This window comes from Ammodytes marinus (assembly GCF_949987685.1).
Source record: "Ammodytes marinus genome assembly, chromosome: 2".
NCBI lineage: Eukaryota > Metazoa > Chordata > Actinopteri > Uranoscopiformes > Ammodytidae > Ammodytes > Ammodytes marinus.
The window spans coordinates 28,993,405-29,014,503 of record NC_137231.1 but is presented as its reverse complement, the minus strand read 5'-3'; the positions used below and the strand labels follow the sequence as shown (position 1 = coordinate 29,014,503).

The 21,099-nt window shown below is 39.5% G+C and overlaps 1 protein-coding gene across 1 annotated transcript in view; it reads left to right on the top strand.

Annotated features, from left to right (window-relative positions):
• The first annotated feature begins 539 nt into the window (after window positions 1–539).
• ypel1 (yippee-like 1) overlaps window positions 540–21,099 on the top strand; it is a 29,688-nt gene continuing 9,128 nt past the window's right edge. Inside the window, exons 1-2 of the mRNA XM_080040174.1 lie at window positions 540–711; window positions 9,153–9,422. Of these exons, the coding sequence (XP_079896300.1) occupies window positions 9,306–9,422 (117 nt within the window). The 5' untranslated portion in view covers window positions 540–711; window positions 9,153–9,305. The remainder of the gene's footprint in view (window positions 712–9,152; window positions 9,423–21,099) is intronic.

Here is a 21,099-nt window from a genome sequence, read left to right as displayed (position 1 = left end):
ACATCCTCGAACATGAAATAAAAGACATATAGAGTTAACAACTTAGAGGATAGCTTACCTATAGAAAGAAAACACAAGCAGCGTCGTTAGGTTGTTTTACAAGGCCAAAACTTAGCAACCATTATACAAATAAACCTAACCGAATAGTAACATTTAAAACTAGATTATGACACTACATTATATAGGCTATACAGTACAAATTGAAAAAATTAAATTGTAAAGATAGTATCTTCCGCGTGAGAACCCATACTCCAAATAAAACATGAAATAAAATGAATTTAAAGCTTAAACAGTAATTAAACTAAACATTTGTATTCCTTATTAAATACTCCTCTCAACCTGGTTTCCATCTTTCCCACGGGAGCCTGAAGGCAGCGCGGCCACCCCATTGGTAGAGCCGGCCTGTCTATCCCCAGCTGGGCTTCATCTCCCTCCCACTTGGTGACGTTTCCTCACCAAAAGTAAAACAGGCCAGTCCATTACGCACACAAAAGACACAACAAAAAAGCCCGTGTGGGGGAAAAATGAGATCCGTCAGCACCCAAGCGACACAACAATAAGTTCCCATCTGGCAGCAGCACCCATGGACACCAGCCTGGGACGAAGGCACTCATTTATTTAACTGAAAGAAAGAAAGAAAAAGAAAAAAAAAACATCTCTTAGCTGTCTTTCTCCGGCAAGCTGCGTTGTGCCCAGACTTGATCCAGGTAGGTGAGTACGTCCAGCAGCAACATTAGGGCAATGTTTACCTCAAGAACATCTATATTAAATAATGAAATAACAATAATGCAAAGGTGAAAAGAACAAGGCTGCAAACTCGGCTTGTCGTGGTGGCTTCACAGACTTGCAACCAGGGTCGGATAAAAACAAACAACAGACAGACAGTCAAGCACGAGCGACACTGTTGCGCTTGATACAGTTGGCGTCGTGCTCTTTGTGTGTGAGAATTAACATTTTGAAGGATGATTTTGCAATAAAAGGGAGAAAGTAGTGGTGTTGACAGAGGATTGAACGTGTAGGTTAACTTGTGTAGAAGCCGAGAATTACTCGTGTTGTTGTCGTTATATTCGGTTTTGGATTGAGTGGAAGTTCTTTTGTCTGGACACAGTTCTTGTTCTTCTTCCTGTTGCTGGTTACCAGAGACGCGCTGCTGCTGCTGTCTCTTTGTTTTCACTTTGCTCAGTGTGAGCGAGGATCAGCTGTTAACCTGTCTATTCTAATCAAGCCGTTTAACTGGGGTTTCCATTTTATATTATATCTATGGTTTTCATCCTTTTTCTTAATATAGGCCTATAGTGTTTTTTTGTTAATCCTTCAAAATAAAGTGGTTTGGAAGAAAAATAAATATTTGGTTTAACCTGAAACAAAGGAGATTCGGACTATAGTCTCAAGAAATGTATTTTATTTTGTAACAGTTAATAAAGGGAATAGTTTTTATGTGTTTTGAGTGAAAGAAAATGCATCAAAAAGTCAACAAAAATAAGGAGCACGTGCTGTCAGAGCAATTTAGCTTCTAAGGAGACCGCAACAAAAAAAAACTGTTCCACTTTTTATTTATCTTTATTTGTCGAAGTTAAACAAAAAACTGTGTGTGTGTGTGTGTGTGTGTGTGTGTGTGTGTGTGTGTGTGTGTGTGTGTGTGTGTGTGTGTGTGTGTGTGTGTGTGTGTGTGTGTGTGTGTGTGTGTGTGTGTGTGTGTGTGTGTGTGTGTGTGTGTGTGTGTGTGTGTGTGTGTGTGTGTGTGTGTGTGTGTGTGTGTGTGTGTGTGTGTGTGTGTGTGTGGGAGAGAAGGAGGGTATTGTGATTGTGAGTGAGTGTCAACATGGCAACCTATTCTCCATGGGGATGTGCTGCACAAATCTGATTTAATCACTAATGGTGAAGATGCTGCTGAAGTGTGCCACACTTATAAAGCGTGTGTGTGTGTGTGTGTGTGTGTTTACATTTCCCCCATACGGGCCAATGGGGGTTAAACTGTGCTAATTCAGAAAGGGGATTTGGTCCTTTTCATGCAGAGATTATAGCTCAGACACCTGTGCAGATTATGCGCTGTATATGTAAATATGACCTCATCCGCAAACCAACAGTTTTAACCTTTGCACCTTCCCAGTCGTGTAGTGTGTGTGTGTGTGTGTGTGTGCGCGTGCGTGCGTGCGTGCGTGTGAGAGAGAGAGAGTGCGTGGTTTGTGAGAACCAATTTGAGTTTTGGACTTTAAGGGTGAGGACATTTTGGCCAGTTCTCACTCCGGGACAGGCCTTTTAAAGGAGCGGTTTGAGGGCTAACACTAGGTTTTAAGGTTCAGATTAGAATAGGATTAAGGTTAGGGTTAATGTGAGGGTTGGGGTCAATTAGTTTTGATTGTTAGGGTTAGGGATTAGGGAATGTCAAAGAATGTCCTCACAAGTAAAGGCGAACAAACGTGTGTGTGTGTGTGTGTGTGTGTGTGTGTGTGTGTGTGTGTGTGTGTGTGTGTGTGTGTGTGTGTGTGTGTGTGTGTGTGTGTGTGTGTGTGTGTGTGTGTGTGTGTGTGTGTGTGTGTGTGTGTGTGTGTGTGTGTGTGTGTGTGTGTGTGTGTGTGTGTGTGTGTGTGTGTGTGTGTGTGTGTGTGTGTGTGTGTGTGCAGCCATGCTTTGCGTCGCGTCACGGCCGCTTCCTGTTGAGTTGCGGAAGCTCCTTTGTTGTTCGTCTGGCTGCTGGCTTCTGTCTCTTTCCTGTTGCAGCACAGTGAAACTTCTGGAGCATTTTTTTCCCCCGTTTTTTTTTTCATTGTGTGTTCCCTCTCGGGGTTTTGCAGGCAGCAGGGCTATTGGTATTGTTGTTTTGTCTTTAACAAGATGTAGGTCTAACCCTTTTGTTGTTGGTTAGAATGGCTCTGACAATACAGTTTAAAGGGCAACAGGTTGTTGGGTTCTTTCTACGTTGACAATGAAAAGATGGGAAAAAACAGACTCTTTCTCACACACACACACACACACACACACACACACACACACACACACACACACACACACACACACACACACACGTTCACACACACATGGTCATGCCAGTGTTGTGTAATGTGTCCTTCTGTTTTACATGACAAATAGTCTTTCAGAAGAAGTATCAGGTTACAAACTATAGCTGACAAAGTGTTGATTAGTATAGGTATTAACAAAGCCCTTCTTTAAGTACATATTTATGTGTATTACATTGTTTGGCCTTTGCCTGTAGGTGCACTGAAAGACTTAGTTTACTTTGAGTTAATATACAGTAAGAAGGGAAAAGCTGATAAACAGCGCCCCCCTTGGCTGTCATATTCTAATCAATAACAAGAGACACAAGACGTCATAGTCCCGCCCGCCCTGTTTGATTGACAGGTAATAGGTAACACCATGGCAACAGTGCAGCCATCCACTTTCCTTCAGTGGTAGGAAGAAGTTATCTCATCTTTGACTTAAAGGTGCAGTCAGCAATTCTGGAGAAGGCTTGTTGTCAATTTTTTTTTCAAAATCTGTGAATATCTCCTCACGATCTCCATTCCGTCTGTACTTTGTGTGAGATGAAAAAAAATCCAGTGTTTATAGCCTACACAGCCATAGGCTCTGTAAACTGGTATGTAAACAAACATGCCCGTTTATGGTGCTTTTCCACCGCACATGTAGCTCGACTCGACTCAACTCGACTCAGTTCAACTTGGTTTGGTAGCAGCACGGGTCGTTTTCCACCGCAAATAGTACCTCCTGAACGTGGGCGGGGTTGTCGTAAGGGGCTGAAAGCCTACTCCGGAGCAAAGTAGTAAAGCAGAAATTACGAGCAGTTGTTGCACTATTAACTGAACCAACCGCCAAAAACACGGATGAAAAATGTTTAAGAAATACCCCCCTTGTATCTGTTTGCTAAAAGAAGTAGAAGAATATTGCTACGAGCCATTAAAAGGGATGGTTGTTGTCCCGATGTGTGACTCTGCCACACAGTCAGCTGTAGGGATGCGTGCACGTACATCCCATGCACGTAAACACGGGCATGATAAAGTTGACTGTTTAGTGCTTGTTTCAGGATACGTGTTTTCAAATGCAAGCCGTGTCTCAGCCTGAATATTTTATTGAGGTAATCAGTTCAGTCCGAGGCTTGTAATGTAATCGCTCGCTATCATGTCTGTCCCAGCTGGCTACTATATTCTATTTAGCCTAGCTGCTAGCTGCCCTACATGTCTCCTCTCGTATGTTAAAAGTAACTTCCCCAACAACCAACACTGGGTGAGCATAGCGAATATATGGAAAAAAATTCGGATCTGTGATGCAAATCAAATGAAAGGGAGCTAGAGTAGGCTGCACGCGGCGTAAATACACTCAAAAGTCCCGGAGAGTTGGGAGAATAAACAACAGAATGAAGCCGGTAGTCTCTGGCCAAGCAGAAGCGTCGGCAGACGGCCGGCCACTGATTGGCCAGACAACAGTCTCTGGCCAATCAGTGGCCGGCCGTCTGCCGACGTCACCTTTTAGCATCGGCTCAGCTCGCTTGGAACCTAGAGCGAGGCGATACCAAAAAAGCAGCCGCTACCAGGTACCAGGTACCATGAAATTGCGGTGAAACGCCAAAAATGCGAGTTGAGTCGAGTCGAGCTGATACCATGCGGTGGAAAAGCGCCATTACATAGAACAGTCACGTATCTGACCTGAAACTAAATCAAATACGTGTATCAATGGTATAAAACTTGAATACTTTTTAACTTAATTATTTAATGTATTCATTCATTCATTAATTTATTTAATTCATTTCATAAAAATAACACGGGGGGAAAACATCAGAAACGTGATGCTTACATTTGGCTAAACCGTTGTTTAGCACAATCACCTAAACCACTTCGAAATGACTTACTCTGTACGTCTTCATGTACTTAAATAAAACAAAGGAAAACATTTATATGAGGTTTATTTATCTGCTCCAGTTACTCACTTCCTGTTTACATAGTTATAGCTGTTTCCTAGCAACTGATTTACACATTACTTTCAAGTGTGTACTAGCAAAGACCTTTTATTTTAGGTTTCAATATTGAAACTTGAAAGTCGGATGGACCTTAAATAAACTTAGTGATGGATTAATGATGCAACACAATTCTGCTCTCAAAAAGCTGACTAAGGTAAAAGCATAGACATATTATCAGTGATTTATTATGTTATTTTGTTTGATTGTAATGTAATTGTTTTAGTAAATTTAGAGGGTTCATTTTTACTTTAAACAAATGTCACATAAAGTGAGCTTGTGTAGCTTTTTATTTAAAAAAAAAAGTTTGTTTTTACTACCTTTGATAAAATGTATGAAAAAAATGAGGAGTTACTTTAGAATTCATGGATTACTTGCAAAAGGAAGAAAAAAAAGAAAACATTTTGAAATGTATACAAAAAACTATAGTGTAAGTTCAATACTTCAATGTAAATGTTACTTTCCATCACTGTCTGCAATCTCAGCTGAACTTTCTTAAAGTTTTTAATCAGAGCCTTATCAAATCAAATAGTTTAATATCCACGCTGCTTTTTTTTTTGAGTAATATTTGCAATACCTAGAGCTTCACATATAAATGAAAAAACTGAGTTACCGCACAGCGTAACAGTAACACACCGCAGGAACATAAACCAGTTAGAGGCCAACCGCAAATGCCCAGTGTGTACACACACACACACACACACACACGCACACGCACACGCACGCGCGCGCGCACACACACACACACACACACACACACACACACACACACACACACACACACACACACACACACACACACACACACACACACACACACACACACACACACACACACACACACACACACACACACACACACACACACACACACACACACACACACACACACACACACACACACACACAGCAATGTTTACAGGAGGAGCAACACTGTCAAATATTTCCCATAGCTCCCTCTGGCTTGTACCACAGACACAAACAAAACCATTAATATTGATAATTCAGCAGACAAGATAAATAGAGGGCTTTGTAAATAGCCGGTGGGCAGCGGAGACACAGCACGACTATAGGGAGGGAGAGAAAAGGTTTTTTATTTTAATAGTTATGTGTCAAATAAAAGTTAATGTATCTGTTCGATTATGTGCGTGGTGAATTTTCAGGCATGTCGATTTCTTGTCATTTAAGCTACTTTTAAGGGCATTTGTTGACTTTTTCTTTTGGTTTCCAAGTTAAAAAAGGCATGTTTGAAAAGATTATATATTTGTGAGAAAAAAAGAAGAGTTTTTAAAGAGTTAGGCATGTAGATTTCATGTAATTTAACCTATTTCTGAAAAAATTGGGTTCCTTTTTTGGCCATGTTAGGAAAAAGCATGTTCGTAAATATTAATTATGCATATTTTTGGCCCTCTTTGTAAGCATTAATGACGGCTGAAATCCAAGTTCACTGCCACTCCACAGGTCCAGACATCAGGCTTACTCACTCACTCACTCACTCACTCACTCACTCACTCACTCACTCACTCACTCACTCACTCACTCACTCACTCACTCACTCACTCACTCACTCACTCACTCACTCACTCACTCACTCACTCACTCACTCACTCACTCACTCACTCACTCACTCACTCACAGTAGTAGGCAGAACAGGTATAGGGGAATGTCTTGGCGTTGTTTTGCACCTGCAGATTTGTCTCTGTCAATCTGATTTCACTTTTTCAGAGGTCAAACATTCATTCTCTCATCAGCTGTTCGGTTTGAACTGAGCTGGTGAAGAGAAGAGTCTCCTACAAGACGGAAAGATTCTGTTTAGAGACATTTTTGGTTATTTTATTTTCCTACGGTTTTTTATGTATTTTTTACTGTTTTTTTTCCCCCTGTTGTTTAACTATAACAATATGTTTTATAATAGTCAGTTATGTTTAATAATTGTTAATTACATAAAACCTGAATATTTATATAACATAATATATTACAAAAAAAAAAGACATATGACGGTAACATTTGGCTAAATCTGGGGTTTAACATTATAGCCTTAACTGCTTCATAGTTACTATGTACGTGTTCATGTAATAAGACATAAATGAAACAAAGACATTTTGAAGGATAATTCCAGTTTATTTCAACTCATGTAGTTTTTAGTTCGAGTTATTGGTTTAATATTTTACTCACCAAAGTATTTGTTTAGTCCCTGGGAACTAGTTTTAACATTTCTAAAAAGTAAAAAAAAATCCAATAAGGAAGCAATCAAGCCGTCAGCCTGTAAACAAACCCTGAGGTTGGCCAAATTTAGTTTTAAAAGCAAACAGTAAAGTTATTACTCAAACTGTTTACTGTAAACATCCGCAATACTTCCTCATTCAACTTTGCCATAGTACCCTTTGCTGAGTTGTGCACACACACACACACACACACACACACACACACACACACACACACACACACACACACACACACACACACACACACACACACACACACACACACACACACACACACACACACACACACACACACACACACACACACACACACACACACACACACACACACACACCATAGCACTCTCACTTTCACTATCTACCTCCCATTTGGTAAAATCATATATTAGTGACAATGACCAAAACATATTCAACTGATGCTCCAACGGATCTCAAAATTACCTACAATTCAAAGTTAGATTATTGTCTAACATCTGAGCCAATAATAATAGAACTTCAGTAGTTTGATGTTTATTAAAGATGCAATGATATGTGTGTGTGAAAGATCTCAATAATTAAAATCAGAAATACTTTATATGAATCAAGACGTGTCAAAGTTATTGTGACACTAAACACAAAGATGTTTAGAGATTCATTTGACAAATGAAATGGAACTAGTGCAGTAACCGTCCAAAAAACTTCAAAATCAATCAAGGATGCACACCTTCGTGCTGTGCCCAAGCAATATCCGGAAGCTCAGGTCGATCTGACTAAAACTCAGAGAGATATGCGAGCCACAGACAGACACACAGACACACACACAGACATACAGACGTTTCTTGCTTTATAGATAGATAGATAATCTGCTGCTGCATCTGTTATGTCCAGTGGGATTTAACAAAACTTCAACTCACTCATGTTATAAACTTTAAGTATTGAAATAATGAAGTCGTTTTCGACCAATTGAAACATTTAATGTGTTTTTTTACACAAACGAGGTTTGTTTTACTTGACTTAATATGAAGTTACATCAGCGCTCAGACATGTCGTTACTCCACATCATGGATTGTAATCACATTATACATCATTACTGTAATCAAATGGTTGCTCCAGCAAATGAGCTGTTTGTATCAGCAATGCCATCAACATCATGAGCTCTGAAAATAGTCAGTTATGGAACATGTCTCCAACCCCTTTTTTACCCTTTGTTTACACATACCTGCATCCACACTATCCACTTTTATATATATTACGTTATACTGTTTGTTATATTGTATGCAATGTGAAGCCCACTGAGGCAAATGTACATTTGTGATTCTGGGCTATACAAATAAAACTGATTTGATTTGATACACTTTGTCTACCATACCAGTTTACCAGTTCACAGAGCCTAGGCTGTGTATTAACACTGGATTTTGTTTTGTGCACACACAGTACGGACGGGTAGCATATTGTGAGGAGCTATTCACTGATATTGACAAAAAGTGATTTTGTCAACAAACATTCTCCAGAATCACTGACTCCACCTTTAACATCTGATATATTTCCATGCCCCTGAACACCACATTAAATCATCATCATTATTATTATTATTATTATTATAATTATTATTATTATTATTATTATTATTATTATTATTATTATTATTATTATTATTATTATTATTATTATTAATAACAATATTATTATTATTATTAATAATAATAATAATAACAATAATAATAATAATAATAATAATAATAATAATAATAATAATAATAATAATAATAATAATAATAATAATAATAATAATAATAATAATAATTCATTTTATTTGTAATGCACTTTATATTACTAGAATCTCAAAGGGCTACAAAAAAAAGAAAAGAAAAAGAAAAAAAAATGGCCTTGTGTGTCTTAAATTGTGCTAAGTATATACTGTAAATAACCTTGCCTATAGTCTAATACACCACCATCTCCTCTCTGCTCTCTCTTTCTTCCAGGTTTGATTTCTTCCCGCGGTGTGTGTGTGGAGCGTGCCACACACCCACTCCGACACTACGACGGCTTTGGCTTGCATCTTCCAGTGTTTCTACTGTCAGCAAGTTCACCAGAGCTGCAGCCCTGACGTGCCCGAGGAGCCCGGCCCCACGGACATGGTGAAGATGACCAAGTCCAAAACCTTCCAGGCTTACCTGCCCTCCTGCCACCGCACCTACAGCTGCATCCACTGCCGCGCACACCTGGCCAACCACGACGAACTCATCTCAAAGGTAAGGAGGGAAATCATTGTTTTTTTCTGTTTGATTAAAAAAAAAATCGTAATTTAATGATTACTTTTTTTTTAATAAAGTAATGGCAGTTGAGTTTGACATTTACATTTTTTTATTTGCAAAAAAACGTGTGATTTAATGTGTCGTTTTTTTACAGTTTGGGCTTAGTTAAATCAATCTGGATAAAATTGCCAAAAATCAGATGTAGGCTGGCAGTCTGAACAAGGTTAACGTCTAACTTCTATTACTTTTACAAAGCACAGTAAACTTTGCTGAGTGACTTTGCAGCAGAAGCAATCATTTGAAGTCTTGTTTTGTTTTGTTTAAGCTCAGGTTTGGTCATCACCAACTCCAGAAAATAACATTTATATGCACTATATGTTCACCTGCTAGTCACCAACTTTGTGTGTTTGCAATATGGTGATGGGAAAGTATAGTGTTTTTTTTTAAAGCCGTTTAATTACAGCTGCAAGAATATTTTCTGTGTGTGTCTCTCTATGGATGACTCCTTTTTTAAATTCGATTCTAACATTTGATTCAGTGTCAATATTAAATATGTTGATCATTGCCATTTGCCACTTTAAAATTACAAGAGCAGCAGACTTGGCTAGGTGGTCTTAACATGTTTTATAAATGTCTTTCCCCCCCGTTTTAAATTTTTTGATTTTAACAGAACTTGAATTTTAAATATTCCCTGTAAAATAAGTAACTTAAATGTACATATAAATGCCATGTTTTAGCAGCTTTTTTTAGTTTGTCAGCCGTTCCATTAAAAAGTTCTACGGAATTTAAATGATATTTGATCCATCCAGTTTTTCATTATTCTAGTCAAAGCCTTGATGAATGCTCAGACTCATCTGGATTTCAGAATGACTATCTGGGCCTCATTAATCATATTCTCTATGACACGATGACTCACCATGATAACACTGGACACTGTCCTTGTAATAATTTGAAATGAATAAATCCGTGTCCGTTAAGACTTGGCAGTGATTGAGTGTTGCCCTCAGGTATTAGTTATGGCAAACTGGCACTTGGCTTTTGAAGGGTGATGTCACTTTATGGTCTGCCCACCTGCCTGCCTCCATATATAGGGTACATGTCTGCTAGTGGGTGTCTGTGCTTTAGTTTATTTCTTGTGATAAATCCTCAGAGGCCCAATGACGGCTGTTATCACTCAAGTCCTTTCTGCGCGGCACAAAGGAGCTGCACGGACGGTTTTAAGTGCCACTGCTGAGGCTATTTTTGTTTCTATGGCGGATATTTTTTTTATTATTTTTTATTTTGTATTTTATTTTTTACTGAAAGACAGTGCTTCTGTGGCTCAGTGATATCTCTAGATGGTTTATAGCACAGTCAACATCAACACGACTAGAAACAGACAGACAGACACACAGAAACACATACAGACACACAGACACAGACACAAAGTCATAGAGATACTTGTGTCTTGAAGTGCAGTGAGATGACACTTTATTATTTCTCTGTCAGAAAGCGTCTGGTCGGTGCTGCTCTGAATTTAAAGAGTTTTTCTAAAAACTAAATATTAAAGAAAACAGTGTCTTGAAGGATTTGCTGACAGCCAAAGCTAAAATAGTTTTTGTGAACTCTTGGCATTGATCTCTGAAATGTACTTGTGAAAAAAGGCTCAATTTATTCCCTATTGTGTAGACTTTATTCCAGCTTTTTGCCTCGTAGTTTTGCAAGTAGAAAAATATGATTGTAAATGTTAGGAAAAAAGGGGGAAAGAGTATTGTATCAAGGTATAAGCGCATTAACAAGGTTCTTCACAGCTATACAGGCTTTTACTCTGAAACTGTAAATAGGCAATGTCTTTTAGCGGTGTAACCTCGTCAACTCTTTTTTAAATATCTTCACACAAAGCTTGTTGATGGAAATTATTCTCATTATATTTGTCTTGAATATATATCAAATTACATATTAAAAGAGGGGGATGAAATTTTTCATTTTTCTACACTTTCCAAAAATTACTAGAACATATGGACACAATTCTTCAGGGCAGGTTTCTGTTACGTCGATTGTATTTCCGGGGGAAAAAGCTTTTCCGGCCGGTGTGCGTCACCTGTTGCTCATGGAAACTGCAATACCTCATGTGGCCACTAGGCTGAAATCACTTTATAGCCCACTGCCATTCCTGTTTTTTTTTTTAATTAAGTCTGCATGGAGGAAGCTGTTGTTTTTAGTGAAGGCCGTTTCATTCAGTTTATGTTCAGTAGACAACACAGAATGAGGTGCAGCGAGCTTTATTTATATTTTTAAATGAATAACAATTTCAAATAACTACATCGCTGATAGAATAAGTAGCAAATACAATATTCAAAAATTGTTCCTTTGAGAGAAACTGAGCCATTGGTGCAGGATTTATTTTAAACCGGGCGCAGGATAGAAAGTTCAAAAAGTTCAACTTTACAATGTGACTCACTCTGTTCTGTTTGCACAGAGGGAAGTTCATCTGTGTGAGACAGGGAAGAAAGAACTGCTGATAATAACAATCATAATACCTAATTACATAACGCACTTCATACACAGAATAGGCCACACACAAGACAGACAGACAGACAGACAGAAAGATGACACACACACACACACACACACACACACACACACACACACACACACACACACACACACACACACACACACACAGGAACACACACAACCATACACACACACCTACTGCGGTTTAACGCTCATTTAATGTCAACACTTCCAGTATTTCGTCTGAAAAAAAAAACACACATTTTCATACTTGCAGTCGAATCCTAAACAAGCTATTGACAGGTTTGGTTCACACCTACACATACATCCCCACCAAATGATGTCCTCAATAATTATAAAATTCTATCATAGACAAAAACAAAGTAGTTAGAGACATAAATGTCATATCAGACAGTGGGATGCTGAAGTTTCGGCCCATTTGTCCTGAAGGGTTCGCTCATTTATCTGCCCACGGAGAGTGAACCAATCCCAAGCTGAGTGAAGTACAAAGTGCTGGGAGGGAGTTTGACTGTGCACTGTTATTTCTGTACTTTTCCCATCAAGCATAACAGTATTAAGGTCAGACAATGCAGGCAAAAACTGTGCTTTTTTTCAAGCACTCGTTCATTTTTAGATTTTGGGCTGTATTGCTGGTTTTCTTTCACACTAGTATACATCCAACATCCAAAATGTACATGTATGTGTCTATTATTACTAAACCTTGTCTGTTTGCGTCTGTACGTTTATCTAACCATCATTTGTGGCTATTATCTCAACATTATTATTATTTTTTCAAATCTCAACTTCTTAGGGTATTGCAGAATGATTTGTTCACATCATCGTTAATTGTCTGCTTATGAGTGCGTAATTAGTTAGAAATGGCCACATTTGCACATTTATTAAAATGATTTGGAAAATAGTCATACTACTAACAATAATTGTTTTTATGTACAGTAAGTAATCTACTGGCAAAGTTTCATGTTTGATATCTTTAAGGTAAAATGTCTAGCCTATTCATTCATCTGCAGTGTCTGGCCTTTATCTGTCAAAGTGTTTTCTGGGTATTTGAGTTTCAAATTGCCCAAACTGTTGCTGACGTGTGTAGCTATGAAACACACCATGAGTCACCTTCATTTTGAGGAAAAGAGTGAGAGAAGTTTATAGACCATCAAATGAACTGGAGCTGCAGTTATGACCTTTTTGCGTGTGTGTGTGCGTGCGTGCGTGCGTGCGTGTGTGTGTGTGTGTGTGTGTGTGTGTGTGTGTGTGTGTGTGTGTGTGTGTGTGTGTGTGTGTGTGTGTGTGTGTGTGTGTGTGTGTGTGTGTGTGTGTGTGTGTGTGTGTGTGTGTGTGTGTGTGTGTGTGTGTGTGTGTGTGTGTTTTAAGTGTTAAGACAGCTGCTTGACACACTCAACACACACACACACACACACTGAGCGGATTAATCAGATGACAAAGATGATCAATCCACACTCTCGCCATCTCACCGTCCGAATGCATTTGCCTCCCGTGGCTCAGAGACTCTCAGGTTGTTTGTGCAGACAGGGAGACGAGCTCAGTAAACTGTTCTACCAGAATACATTGTTTTATTTTGTGTGTGTTTTTATTCACAAAAACACACAACAATACACATAAAGTAGCCTACATACAAACACACATACATTTACAGAAGCTTTACAATTACATAAAGAATGGACTTGGATATTTACCCAAATTCATATGAAGTAATTTGTCGTATTGCAGGACATAAAATATTTATATAAAAAAGTGCTAGTTAATCTTCATGAAATAAAAGAAAAACACAACTCGGTATACCATGAATTTGTAAGAATCGCCAGGGATACCCATTTGTTTATATCACATTGTTTAGCTTTACCTTTCAGAATGATTTTATTCATGTAAAAAAAGAATCTCTATAATAAGAAATAAAGTAGACTATTGTTCTATTCAGTGAGGTCAGAGGCCTCAAGATGTTGATGAACTTGTATACTTTTATGTTAACATCCTGTGTGTGTGTGTATGTGGGGGGTGGGGCTAATAACTAATACCTTTAAGGCTCAAAATAACAGCGCTTTTGAAACCTTGCTTTTTTACAAACCACAGTATATACCTTGAAACCGGTTATCGGCCCATGCATGCCTACTTACCATCAGACAGTGTTGTTGGAATCATAGGGCCTCAAGATGATCATTTTGGAGTTGTGAAGTATGCGCGACAAAGCAAGGGGTTTTCACATGGGGGCTTGTGTAATTGTTATAAACCGTCGTAAATCACGTTGATGCGCTTTGGGCCACAGAGAGCCACTCTCATTCATTTGCACCTCACTTAACCTGTCTACAGCCGTGTCACGTATTAAGATTTATAGTCACGCTGCTGACTCCGTGACCAGGCAATATGAGCCATTTTTATGATTATATATTTTTTTTTTGCAAGCAGTGAGGTTTTTTATTGGCCTCCTGTGAAAGCGGTTTAAAATGTAGCCGGAGGGACATTTTGACTGGATGGAAAATTAGAGTTTAGGAATTGGTTGGAAACCGAAAATATGCTTCAGTTTAAAGGTGCACTATGCAGTTTTTAGGGAGGGGGGGTTTGTTTACATTTGCAGAGCCTTGCAGTTAGTTTGCAAAACATATCAAATGTTGGACAAAACGTTGTGTCTTTGCACATTTAAAGTGTCTTCGGCACCTCGACTAAGATGATGATGCTGATGGGTTAAAGCTATGGTGCGTAACTTTTATTTCCCCCCCATGAGTAGTTCTGAGTGATTACAACAACACTGTCCGTGCATCTACATGAGGTAAGCCTTCAGTGATTGCACATGAATTGTATACCTTCTGCAGTACGTCCAGGTTTTTTTCTTAGCAGTAGAAACAACAACTGAAGCATTTATTGGGCTCTTCTTGGGATTTTTCTGAGCTCCTGCACCAGTGCTTGGGGGGGCGACACCAGTTTGTAAACGCTGCCATATACTGAGTGTCAATGAACAAGATGAGAGCGAGATATGTATGGGATCCTAAGGTCAACAAGGAAATGCTGTAACTGTTAAAGGCCGTAATGATGTTTTGTTAAAGGGTGTTGTGTTTGTGTGTTAAGTGTTTCAATGACGGCCACACCACATTGAAACCGGAGCAGGAATGTAGAGGAACCAGTAGCACAAGGGAGCCATAAACTGGGAGATACAAATTAAAATAGATGTATTCATTACACACACACACACACACACACACACACACACACACACACACACACACACACACACACACACACACACACACAGTAGTCTCGTCTCAGGGAGTTCCCCAAAGTGCTGTAATAGAAGTCGGCCACATTTGGGAACGTTGCCCAGTTTGTCTGTGGTTTCTCGCATAAATTACACTCCCACTTGAATTGTGGTGCATTACTTTAAGATTGCTATTAGAATTTTTTATTTCCCCTCCTGTTGTTTATCTAGATTTGAAAGAACCCTTCTCCGCTACAGGCTGACTAAAAGCTATAGTGCGTAACTTTTTTTTCATATAAATGTCGGTAACATTGAAGCCATCGCCGTGAGACCGCATGAGACCAAACGTGAATCGATCAATTGAGAAAAAAAAATAATAATAATTGACATAAAAACTGTTCCGCATTTAAAAACTCCACTGCAGTAGGAGTGAACTTGTGCTGTGACTGGGCTGCCATTCGTTTACTGGGCCAATGCCATTAGGTAACTCTTGACAAATGACCTAACTAGTCTTAAACAATCCACTTTAATAATACGTTAATTTAATTAAGGGCTTTTCCTCGGCCTCTCTGTCTTTCTCCTACAGGTTTCACTAAGTCAACATGTTACACTCATTCAGCAATGCGTTGTGCTTCTGTAAACGCCTGACAAGTTCTTATTTTAACACTATTTGTTTTTGTTTTTAACTTGTTTCCATGCAAGTACACATTGGCGCTGCAGTTCTCGTTTTAAGTCTTCAAATGCATAGTCATTTTCACAGTTACAAGCAATCAGGAAACCAAAATAAATTACATATATATTAGAAAGAGACGTTATCCAACATCATACATTTGACAAAACTTCCCTTTAATACCTGTGGTGTGAAGGAATCCTTTTTTCCAGTAGTAAATTAATAATTGTAATTCAAGAATCATGTAACAAAGAGTTAAGTGTGATGTCATGCATAGTAGTTGAAAACAATCCATTGAATTGACCATCAGCCTTATTCCTTTTAGGGCTGAAAAAGTTATGATTTATATTCACTTTTGATTATAGGAATACATTTTGAAATGTCAAAAATGACTAAGATATTCCGATAACAACGGCTCAGAACTAAACAGTACTAAGATATTACATCAATTACAATACAAATTGCTGCATACATATCTACCATTCATTTCCGATATCATGACATAGGTTGATATCTGAAAAATAGTTACTTGACATTCATTTTGGCCCATTTTCTCCTCGCCACACCTCGTTAGCGTTTGTGCATTTAACAGTCTGAGAGGCAGCATGGCCGCTCCTCAGCATCAACCCTTCTAAGCCGATTAAGTTACTTAGGAGAAGATGACACCGCAGTCTGCCGTTTTCCACCACGCGCTGCCAACCGGCCACCTGCAACCGCCCCATGCTGGATTCTTATCCCATGTCAAATGCATTGTTTGAAAAGTGCCACAATGTTTCTTTATTAACTTTCAGCACTTAAATGTGTAGTTTATAGATAGCTTGTTGTCAACATCACTTTTTTGTCAAAATCGGTGAATATCTCTTCACAATCCGCTGACTGTATGTACTGTTTCTGCGCAAAAACACAACAACTTGTTGATAATGCACAGCCTAGGCTCTGTAAACTGGTATATAAACAAAGGGTACGTAAAATACAAAGGGTGGCCACCATAGCTAGCAACATAACTGTGTACAGGGCCTAGGCTATGTATTAACACTTGAATTTATTTTCATAGCGTATACACAGTAGCCTACGTATAGGTAGCTGATCGTGAGGAGATATTCACTGATTTTGACAAAGGGATTTGACAACAAGCGTTCTCCAGAATCACTGACTCCATCTTTTTTTCAGCAGGAGAAACTAGTTACTCATGCAGGCTTATATAAGGGAGGTGTGTGTGTGTGTGTGTGTGTGTGTGTGTGTGTGTGTGTGTGTGTGTGTGTGTTTTTGGGGAGGGGGAGGGGGGAGGGATAGTGATCAGCAGATCCTGGCACATTTTTTTCCCAACACACAGTTGTAGTTTGAAGGGGTGAAATCTCCAGAGCCAGGTATTCAAAATAAATAAATAAATAAAGAAAGAGTTTCTGCCCTCCACAAGCTTATAAACAGAGTCTTCGAGGCAAAACAGCCGGCGAGCGAGCTGAGATGCAGATGGAGCGGCCAGAGGATTAACCTGAGCGCACACACACACACACACACACACACACACACACACACACACACACACACACACACACACACACACACACACACACACACACACACACACACACACACACACACACACACACACACACACACACACACACACACACACACACACACACACACACACACACACACACACACACACACTGCCCCCACCCTGCTGCACTGAACTAAATATGGAGAAGCTTGTGCCAGTTTATTGCTGCAGACCTGGAGGTTTTTAGTGGACTGGTTTTTCTTTTTGCAGTAAAGCAAATTAAAGGTGCACTGTGTAGTTTCAGAAAAGGGGCGATTCGGTTGCATTAGCATAGCCTGTAGGTAGTCTACATGGCATATTTACTCTACATGTATTTCTTGGTATTGAATAATTCTATCATCATAAATCAAAACTAAATGATTGTGAGGAACCTGGAACAAAACATAAAACTAGAATATGTTTGTAAACCAAACTGTGGGCCCTGCTACTGTAAACAACAACAGGGAAACAGTAACTTTTCACCACAAAAAACTGATGAAAACAAGACGACATCTGCTGTTATTTGCTGTCAGCTGCTTGTATATATATTTTTTCAAATCAGATATGGATGTGATAGGTTCCATCCTGCTGCAGATGGTAAAACCCATCCTGAAATCAGCTATGAGCAGTTTGAGAGTGTGGCTGACTGTAGTGTGATTGTGGTGCTGAATACTGAAGAGGACCACCAGGCCTTTTTACTGGACACCTCTTGGCTCCGTCCCACTCATCAGCCTGATGGAAGCTTCCCCTAATGGATTGATCACACTTTTCATTTTTCCAAAACCATTTACGGACGCAGTTTATTTTTTTCGGTATTTTAATTCCAGCTGGAAGTTTGCCAATACGCTGATGGTTAACGTGTCTTGGGTAACTCTCTCTCTCTCTCTCTCTCTCTCTCTCTCTCTCTCTCTCTCTCTCTCTCTCTCTCTCTCTCTCTCTCTCTCTCTCTCTCTCTCTCTCTCTCTCTCTCTCTCTCTCTCTCTCTCTCTCTCTCTCTCTCTGTGTGTGTCTCTCTCTTTCTCGCTCTCTCTGTCCCTCTCTCTCTGTCTCGCTCTCTCTCTGTCTCTCTCTCTCTTTCTCATATCTTAATTAAACTGAGTGTATTCTGTAGAAGCCAAACTAGCAGTAGATTGCTATATAGCTACTACTATTTGCTTTGTTTGAAAAAGCAGGTCAAACATTGTCATTGTGAATAATGCTAGCTGTCTTAGCATTTAGCTCAATGTAGCACTGGGCCTCACAGAGATGTAAACATTGCTGTGTTTGTATCACAGTCTAAAAGAGTGTCTCTCAGTTCGGGACAAATGTATTTTTGTAAACGCTGACATGACGGCTTTCGGTGCGTGACTTGTGACCCAGATATACATTTAAAAGGGTCACGTACAGTTCAGTACTAGCAGAAAACAAAGGATTAGAAACCTCTATCACTCTTTCTTTGACTGATAGCTATGACTTAAGATAGAAGTAAAAACTACTTTTTAATCTAGTTAAGAGTGAAACAGGCCTACACTTTCACTTATAAGAACAGAATGCTATAATATGAATTAGTGACATGTATTTAAAGAGGATTGGTCCTTTGGTTAGAGCTGAAATGTTAAACAGCATTAAATGAACAACCAGTGTTTTAGCAAGCAGTATTGCCCGAACATAATGTTAAATATGTTTAACCCTTGACAAGACTTCCCCTTTTAAATTGATATTGAAAACGAGAGCTTTTGGGTTTTAAGTTGACACGATGCATTTCAGTGGAGTGGAACCCTGGGCCTGTCACAGCTGTTCAGGGACAGTAGATGTCACAAGTCGACCTCGGCAGGTTTGTAAAGAGCTTCGAGTTAATCTTTATTTGACAACTTGTTTAGACTTCTTGAACATGGGCATGTTAGGGAGAGATTTAAAAGCCTTTATGTGTTTTATTTTGTAGTTATTGGTGGATTCAGATGCAGTTTGAGAAAATCGCCATGGTTTCTCAGTAGCTGAAGTATTTCTGCCTCTCAGGGTGGATTTGTGTTTTGTGTGTTTATATATATATATTTTTTTTTTATTATTATTATTGTTTACCTTTATTTATACAGGTATATCCCATTGAGACCGAATACTCTTTTGCAAGGGAGACCTGTTTTCCTTTCCCACGTTACCATTCACACACACATTCATACACCGATAGCAGGCTAACTATCGACATTCACACGAGGCAAGGTGGGTGAAGTGTCTTGCCCAAGGACACAACAACTATGACACAGGTGGCAGGGCGGGGATCGAACCTCCAACCCTTTGATCATCGGCCGACCCGCTCTACCAACTGAGCCACAGTCGCCCCAAATATACAGTCTATTATGGTGTTGTTTGGCCAAAGTAGTGGATTGTGTCCGTGCAACGTTATTGTTTCTGTTCAGTCCCGCGTGCTTAATAGGATTTTGAGATTTGCTTTGTAGAATTCATTTCTTGTGAACAAGCTTTTATTTGGCTTTTTTTTACACCATTGCAATATCAGCGACTTTAAGGTGGAGTCAGTGATTCTGGAGAACGATTGTTGTCAAGATAATTTTTTGTCAAAATCAGTGAATATCTCCTCACGATCCGCTACCTGTCCGTACACTGTGTGTGCGCTGAAAAAGAATATAGTGTTAATAAACAGCCTGGGCTCTGTAAACTGGTATGTAAACAAAGGGGGCCCACTGTAGCTAGCAACACGCCCATTTACAAAGCCTAGGCTATGTATTAACACCAGATTTGTTTTGCCTGTTCACAAAGCCTAGGATGCGTGTAAGCACTGGAGCGCACACAGTACACATACAGTACACATACAGGTAGCGGATTGTGATGAGATATTCACCGATTTTGTCAACAAGCGTTCTCCAGAATCGCTGACTCCACCATTAATGAAACAAGCTTGGTAACCACACTCCCTAATGTTTTATTAAGCTGCGACCTGTGTGAGTGCATCCGGCTCGCATATGATTATTCTACTGCGCTCTTACATATTGGAAACCCGTCTTTGCAGAATTCTACTAGGCCACAAAATAGAATTGATGGGACTCTGGAGGGCTTGAGTGCAGACCCAAAAAACTGTCTGTGCTAGAAAAAAAAAAAAAATTACCAATACTGCTACATTGACTTCGACACCGGTCCCTTAACAATACTTTTTTTCAATAGCAATTTTTATTAAAAGAAACCATCACCAGGCATTCTGTGTCCCCATGAAACTGGAATAGAATGATCCTTATTCCATCACCACATTTTATTCGATTATTCGAACTGTGAGATTGTCAGTCAAATGAAGCTGCTTAGATGGAATGGTCCAATAGTCGACTGCTCGGGGTCACCCTTACTCCATGGTGTGTAGGCATTTTGGCCGGTGCCAGATAAGTATCAAACTTTGATCCCCAGTCCTAGTGATCTTGTTTGGATTATGTGACAGGCATCTTCCTCCTTCCCCTGCTGTTTCTGTAGCCCGGTGATCTACAATGCAGCTCGGCCAGAGAGAGGGAAACATGCAGCCAAAGTAAAAATAGACTGTGGGAATGAGATAACAACAGAGAGAGGGAGAGAGAGAGACAGAGAGAGGGAGAGAGAGGGAGAAAGAGAGAGGGAGAGAGAGACATAGAGAGGGAGGGAGAGAGAGATAGAGATAGAGACTGAGCCGTCCCAATTTGCCAGTAGTTCATGTCTGAGCCAACAGAAGCACAGATATGGCACCCAGCTTTTGTCACATGGTAACGCGCAAACACACACACACACACACACA